Here is an 8,133-nt window from a genome sequence, read left to right as displayed (position 1 = left end):
GCATAGAGAAGAATAGAGGCTTAGACATAAGCCCTATAGATATCATCGCATATATCGCATGTGTTCTAAAACTAGGAGCTATAGCATTTTCATTGAGAGATGACTTGCTGTTGTATGTCTGTAGCATGATCGCATAACGTTAACGCAATCTTAGAAAGTGTTAGCTAAAAACCTTCTCAACCCATTTCCTTGCATACTCATTGTGCTTTCGTGTTATTGACTCTTTTCTCAATTCCGCCACATAGATTCTATACATTAAACAAACATACCAACCAACACATTGATTTATTTGACACCGCAAAATTATCAGAAATCATCGTCGCATGTTGTTTCCTTAGTCCCTGTGTCTGACCCTGGACTTGCCAGGCAACATAGTAGGGTTTATACTTGGATCTTGCTAAGAAAACTTGCATGCACAACGCATATTCCACCATCGCATTCTACACCATTATTTCATCGCATTAACCATGTGGAGACATGCGACCAGGGGTATCCTATAGAAAGGAGGTTGTATAAGACCAGACCACAAAATATTTAGTCTCGTTATATAAAGTTGTTCATGACAGAGACTTTCATTTCACTAGGATGACCATAGGTAAACATAACCTTAATCCTGAGTGAGTTGGGAACTCCTGCTTATGAGGGCAATCCTTTAATTTGCATGGGTGTGAGTGGCCAGATTGCCGACTCAAACTTATTACTTTGGGGATTCGTCTGATTGGGGAGCTGGGAACTCAGCTACACAAGATGAAATTCACTCCTTCCCTGAAGCAGGGGTTAGTAGATAGATTGCTCCCTTAAGGGTTGATTCTGGGGCTTGAACAATGTGGCGCTACACACTTTCTCATGGTCTGAGAGGTGTTCACTCATAGTAGGACAATGATGTATTGTTCATTAGAGAAATCAGTGGTATTTAAGGAGTTAGATGTAACTACAAGGGCAAAACGGTAAATTGGCCCAGCTGTACTTACGAGCGATCTGTGAAGGGTTATCGTACTGTTGATTGGTTATATCCAATGGACACGGAAATATATCTGTTATGCAAAAAGTGCAGCTGTCTGTCTTTAGTGGAGTGTCGGTAGTTAACGGATGGTGAATATCGTGATTAAAGAGTTTAGTCAGTTATTCACATAATATTGGAGTTTCAAGCTACAAGTCCATAAGGTCCTCTTGGTAGCTCAATGGATTCAAGTTGAGAATTAATTTTTGGGTTAGTTTGAGGTGTTCAAATTAACAAGAGGGAATTTGATTATATATGATATAATTAAATTGGTTCAATTATATGTGATGTAACTGATTTGATATATTAGATACATTAATTGGAGGAATTGATATAAATATGATTTATATTAAATAAAGGAGAAAAGAACTATGTTTTAAATATTACATATGATGTGATATTGAAACTATAGGTTATAAATATAATATGAGAAATTAATTATTATATTTACTTATAATAAAAAAAATTATGAGATAACTGTTTTAGTTGGTTATTTATTTTCTCTATTAACCGTGCAAGTGGGAAGTTAATTTTAGTTTTAATAACTGAAGAAAAAAATGAAAAAAGTTTTCATTTTCTGAAGGATCACTTAATTATCACATTATTAATCGATCGCTCATGAAAGACTATACGATAGACCTTTCGAGAGACTAAACAATCGAGTGAGAGACTAAACGATAGAGCGAGAGATTACTAGACGATTGCTCACGAGAGTGAGAGATTGTTAGACGATTGGCTAGGAGATTGCTCATGAGAGCGAGAGATTGCTAGACGATTAATCATGAGAGCGAGATTTTGCTAGATGATTGGCTAGACGATTGCTCACGAGAGCGAGAGATTGCTAGACGATTGAGTACCCATAGTCTATACGATAGACTAAACTTTCTCCCACTTACTCGATCATGTAGCTTGATCGTATACTTCCTCCTCCCCTCTACCAAATTCACACAGAGCCCACACCTCCTGGATTTTCACTCCGAGAATACCAAGGTAACTAAGTGGTTGTGTCGAGGGTTGCTGTTCAAGGATCAGACAGTTTGTGTTTGTAATGAGAGTGAGATTTTGCTAGACGATTGCAACGAGAGCGAGATTTTTCCAGACGATTGCTCCTCGTGCTTTGCATTCGTGATCATTGAGACTTCGCTGAGACGCTTAACTAGTGTTGATCGAGGGAATACGTGAAGAAGAGTTCTTCAAAGGTATGTCTCTCAATTCCTGTTGTATTTAGTTAAGATAACATGCTGTATTTTCTCTATAATGCATACTGTTCTTGTATGTTTGTGAATGCGTTTATTCTTTCACAATGGGCTTGAAAAGATCTTGCTTCCGCTCACTAGTTCTCTTGAATAAGAGATCATTCATATCTGACTGTCTTGTGTCTAGTTATGCTCGATTCTTTACAAAATTTATTAAATTCTTCACTATAAAATTCCAGCCCATTGTTTGTTCTTAGGTATTTAATTTCCTTAGAGGTTTGCTTCTCAATCATGAGTTTCCATTCTTTAAAATTTTCAAACACTTGGTCTTTTGATTTAAGAAAGAAAACCCAATTTTTCCTTGAGAAGTCATTTATAAAGGAAACTAAGTACCTCGAGCCACTTAGGCTAGGTGTTGGAGCTGGTCCCCATAGATATGAGTGGATGTAGTCAAGAATTGCTTTTGTTGAATGTTGTGCTTTAGTAAAACTATGTCTGGTTACTTTCCCCAAAACACAATGTTCACAAAAGGTTAGCTTGTCTAAAATTCCCTTGGGTAGAATTTCCTGTTTAGACAAAACTTCCAACCCTTTAGCACTAATATGAGATAGTCTTTTGTGCCATATGTCAGCTTCTGTCATATCATTTGGTGTGGCAACATATGTCCCTGTCATCATCTCAACACCTCTGACCATAAACAAGTTATTGACTTTCTCCCCAACAAGGACCACCTTTGAGTCTTTTAGAACCTCAAGAGTTCCACCCTTACCCCTGTACTCACACCTAACTGCATCAAGCATTTCTGAGGAGATTAAGTTTCTCTTGAGGAGTGGAACATGTCTCATATTTCGGAGTAGTTTAATAGTCTCATCCTTCAGTTTCACAGAGACAGAGCCAATGCCTTCAATTTTACAGCCTTGGTTGTTTCCTATATAAACCATTTCTCCATCAATTTCTTTGTAGGTGGTAAACCAGGGTCTTATAGGTGTCATGTGGTAGGTGCATCTTGAATCAAAGACCCAATCATGTTTTCCAAGGGGGTTAACATTATTGGCCTTGTCAAGTGTTAAGGCCAGTGCATCAGAGTAGATGTAGGAGCCTTGTACAACAAAGGCTTCAAGTTGCTTGCCTTTAAACTCTTTTTCTTTCTTCTGATTCTTTCTCTTGAGAATGAATGCCCCTTCTTTTTACAATATTTGCATTTAACTTTCTATTTTGGCTTGTTTTCTTCTGAATCTGCTGTTTTCTGTCCTTTGATTGATTTGACTTGAAATTTCCCTTCACAAACAACCCTTCACCACTTGGTTGTTCCTTTTTAACTGTTTGCAGCTCAAGTTCTTTTATTCTAAGGATAGAGATGATTACGTCAGTAGATCTATTGTCCCTTCCCTACTTCAATACATTTTTAATTTCCCTATAGGATTCTGGTAAGGAATTTAGAAGCACGTAAGCCTCATTCTCATCTCCTATTTTCTCCCCAAGATTCTCAAATTCAGCAACAATTCTTTTGAACTCATCTAGATTATCAGAAAGTGGTTTTGATGAATCCATTCTAAAAGTGAAATATCTCTCCTTAAGGTATATTTTATTAGGAAGATCTTTAGTAGCATATAAGTCTTCCAATTTTGTCTAAATCTTATAGGCTGTCTCTTAATCAAGGACTTGCCTTAAAATACTCTCACTTAGGTTTAGGACTAATGTACCATAAGCAGCCAACTCCCAACTTCCTTTTCTTGAGTTGTCACAGTGTTTAAGAGAGTGGATGGATCAAGAAGGGTCTTGTGAGCCTTCTGCTAACCAAGGATGACTTTAATTTTGGCCTTCCAAAAGCCAAAATCTCCTTTTCCATAAAATTTCTCTACTTCAAATCTTACTACTGCCATTTTAGAGTGAATCTTGAATCTTGATTCTTCAAGAACTGGAATCTTTGAATGTCTTTGTTCTTATACTAATTTTGTTGGGCTATCTTTTGATTTCAGGCCCAAATGATGGAGAAGTCTGATCCAAGACTAAAGTTTGGTAGAATGAAAGGCTCTTGTGAGGCCACGAATTTTAGCTCAGTTGTCTCCACGTGGTAAGAACCACTGTCTTTGATAAGAAGAGAAATCAATGCACTCTGAAGCAAAACCCTCTGGTAAGCAAATATCCCTTTCACTCTCTATCAGCTCGTTTACAGAAACTCTATTTTCTCTCTAAGGTTCTTGGTGTTCTTTGTGAGATTCGTACATAGTGAAGAAGAGAAGCAAGCATGCAAATGGTTAAAGAGGAAGAGGAAGAAGAGATCAACACAAACATACACGTGGTTTGGCAAGGTGATGCCTACATCCACAGGAATGGAGCTAATTCGTTTATTGAAGGCTACAAAGATAAGTTTTCTATCTTCTTTTACAGATCTTGTACAAAACAAAAGTGAAAAGCTGTAAATGATTTGAATGTAACACATATATATATGATTACAAGTTTGTTATGAAGTCTGTTAAAGAAAGAAAAAATAGCCATTGAGCTATTGGGATTATTTTTCTTCAAATAAAAAAGAAAAGAGAATTACACAGAAATTTATTATGAAGCTAGGATTATTTTTCTCTCTATAAAATACAATTTATTGAAAATTAGCCTGTTTCATGTTAATCTTAATCTTAATATAACCTTTCTTGCAACCAAAGTGAAGATTATAAGTAAGGACAACTGTCTGTCTCTTTGACCTGTGACTTTTGGGGTGAATCAAAAAACAAAATGACAAAAACTTATACCTAAAGTCGTGGAAAGATGAGAGGTCTGTTATGTCTAATATATTTTCATGGTCTTCGTTGTCTTTTAAAGTAATTTATTGATAATGACATGAATATCAATGACATACCATTAAAACAACGCCTATTATTTTAGATTCTTTATGATTCATTGCTGATTCTTCTTCTATATTATTTTAGATCATTTTGTGCAGCTACTAGCTACCTATTTCAACGAATATTTGATTGAATCTAGAATATATAAATGGAGAAAATTTTCTCAATCAATTCGACTACTTTATCGGAACATTATTCCTCACATCATCAAAAAAATTAACATATATATATATATTAAGTGCCTTGCATATTTATTTAATTAGCTCAAGGATAAGTTCTGATTAATTAATGTTCTGTATCTCCATTTATAGTTGACTTGCTGCAAATAAACACTTTGATCTGGTCCATTACCATTAATTTCATCTCAAATCCATGCTTGATTGATTCACCCAAGGCTTGCAAATTATGAATGCAACTTTTTCCATACATGTTTCTGGAATTACTTTAGACTTAGTTAAAATATTAATATAATTAAGCTTATCATAATCTATCAAGTTTATCGGTGATTTAAAAAACTTCTTCCTTCATGTTTGTCAATTGCTAAGCTTACATCATGTTTGGAGCTTCTTGGCTCTTACCAATCATATTTTATTTAATAGTCTTTTTGACTTTTTAAACTTAGTTTAATGCAATTTGGTTGTAGGACCTCATTCCAAGGATTCTATTTTTCAAGAGAATATCCCATCTATAATAATTCATAGGAAACTTTGCAATATGTTTGTACTCATTAAACGTTCCCTCTTAAGAAATGATTCTTCATCTCCTCATGTTCTCTTTCTTCAACCTTGCAACCAGTTCTGATTTTTGCTTTGATTCTCGCTGTATTGGCGATTATCAGACGATTCGATTCCCTTTTAGGATTGCAAATGTCCAACCAAAGTCTTGTGGCTATCCTGGCTTTGATTTGTCCTGCCATGGCAAAGGTGAACCATTGCTTCATCTTCCTCCTTCTGGAGATTTCAGTGTCCAAGATATAGATTATAAGAATCAAGAAATAAGGATCAATGATCCAGACAACTGTCTCCCTAAAAAGATTCTCTCTCTTAATCTTTCTGGATCACCATTTGTCAAGAAAAACACTCAAAATTTTGCTTTCTTTAATTGTTCATCCCACTACTTGCCACATGGGGATATTGATCCAATTTATTGCCTGAGTAGCTATTCATACAAAGTTTATGCTTCATCTTCTCCAATGCTTATAGACGAGCTTTCATCAAACTGTGATATGATTAAAACTGTTTCAGTGCCATTTTCTTCTTATTATTCGTCGAAGCCGTGGGATGACCTTCTGTTAAAATGGGAAAATCCTGATTGTGGAAGGTGTGAATCACTTGGTCGAAAATGTGAACTCAAACCCAATTCAAGCCATGCAATTCGATGTACAGACATCTCTCAAGGTACAAAATGTTCAAATTTTCCATCTTTCGTCGTCCAACCTTTCTTTCTTTCTGATCTTACTACTCTATATTCTTGTAACGTATCTTGTAACTTAGTTCAACCATTATTCAGGGTGGAAAATGAGCCATGGATCTTTAATTGGCTCTTATAACCACAAATATCCATCTTGTTACGGTCAATTTGTAATAAAATGGAGGGAAAAGAAGAACAATAATAAGAGCACGAAGAGAGATGCAAAGAAGCAAAAATAGAGAACATATGTATTATATTATTTATATTGAGGTGTGTTTACAAATCATCTCTACAACATTTAGGGAGAATAATGGTTACAAGAACCAACTAAACATAGAAAGAGAACAAAAAAGTTATAAAGATTAATAGGAAGGTTAATAAATGAATACAACCTATAGAGGTTATGAACATCTACATCATTTTAATATTCATAACAATTTTTATTTATTCATTTTATATGTAAGTAGTTAAGGCGTATACCTTAATAATGAATTTCAAACCCTTCCCCCCACGTGTTGAACTTAAAAATAATAATAAAAGGTAGTTGTAATGGGTAGCACTTTTAGGATTATAATACCATTCTCGAATAATAGGAAATATAGTAAAGTATATTAATGATGAATTTTTATCGTTGGTAGACTCCTATTAATTATAGATTTTATCGTTGATAGATTTCTATTAGTGATAATTATAACTGTCCATGACAAACGTTCACAAAATGTTTTAACTTTTTGTCAGGGAGACCTAGAGTTGCTGCCAATGTTGTGGCTATAGCAGTGGGAGTGGTAGCTGCTACCATCTGCTTTTTGGTTCTCTTATGTTGCTTCTGTATCAAAATGAATTGTCAATCTAGGACACAGAGTTCGAGCCATTGGACCATATTTTCTCGGCGCACAGTTACTATGGGCCTAGATGGGCCGACAATTGCTTCCTACCCAAAAATTGTATTGGGCGAAAGCTTACGTCTACCAAAGCCCAATAACAACATTTGCCCAATTTGTTTGGCCCAATACCGGCCCAAAGAAATTGTGAAGACCATACCCAATTGCCAACATTGTTTCCATGAATGTTGTATTGATGAATGGCTCCGATTGAATGCTTCTTGCCCTGTTTGTAGGAAATCTCCCATTGAATCTCCACCGTCCAATCCTACTTAGAATTACATCCAAATTTTTGTCACCTCAATTTCAATTACCAAATTTGTACACGTTTTTCCTTTTACATCTTCATCTCTTGGTTTGAGATAACGTGCTAAAATTAACTTTGGATAATTGTATTTAGAGATGTCCACGAAATAGGGTGGGATAGGATCGGAGATGTCATTTCTCATCCCATGAAATTCTCCACGAGAATCGGGGAGGGGATTTCCCGCTGGGAATTTGTGGGGATCGGGTTCTTCACGGGAAATTTTTCCCGTTACCTTTTTTTCTAGTCAATTAATTTAAATTACTAATATGAACAAATTATAATTAAATAATTAACTTTATCACTAAGTTGGTTATTATGGTTAGTTTTAATTTAAAGATAAATTATTCAAGTTTTGGCCTAAAAAAGCTAATCAATTTTGTAGTAGAAATAAATAAATATAAATCAAATTATTCACATATATATAATCTAAATTTAAATATTCAATTTAAACATATTCATTATCTTTCGCAGTAAATAATCAAATTTGAAATTTTAG

The 8,133-nt window shown here is 35.0% G+C and overlaps 1 protein-coding gene across 2 annotated transcripts; it reads left to right on the top strand.

Annotated features, from left to right (window-relative positions):
• Positions 1-4,339: 4,339 nt before the first annotated feature.
• LOC120090361 (RING-H2 finger protein ATL22-like) lies at positions 4,340-7,678 on the top strand. 2 transcript variants are annotated; one of them, XM_090306847.1, is made up of 3 exons: positions 4,340-5,962; positions 6,284-6,436; positions 7,188-7,678. In XM_090306847.1, the coding sequence occupies exons 1-3, from the start codon at positions 5,788-5,790 to the stop codon at positions 7,604-7,606; spliced, it is 747 nt and encodes a 248-aa protein (XP_090162973.1). In that variant the 5' UTR covers positions 4,340-5,787; the 3' UTR covers positions 7,607-7,678. The 2 variants fall into 2 exon arrangements, with proteins under 2 accessions (XP_090162973.1, XP_038903902.1); XM_039047974.2 differs by having other exon boundaries at positions 4,340-6,436.
• The last annotated feature ends 455 nt before the right edge of the window (positions 7,679-8,133 follow it).

Source organism: Benincasa hispida, chromosome 1, assembly GCF_027475165.1.
Source record: "Benincasa hispida cultivar pf3 chromosome 1, pf3_genome.v1.1, whole genome shotgun sequence".
In the NCBI taxonomy this organism is placed as follows: Eukaryota; Viridiplantae; Streptophyta; class Magnoliopsida; order Cucurbitales; family Cucurbitaceae; genus Benincasa; species Benincasa hispida.
Note: the sequence above shows the minus strand (reverse complement) of the source record. Positions and strands in the feature narration are given on the sequence as shown.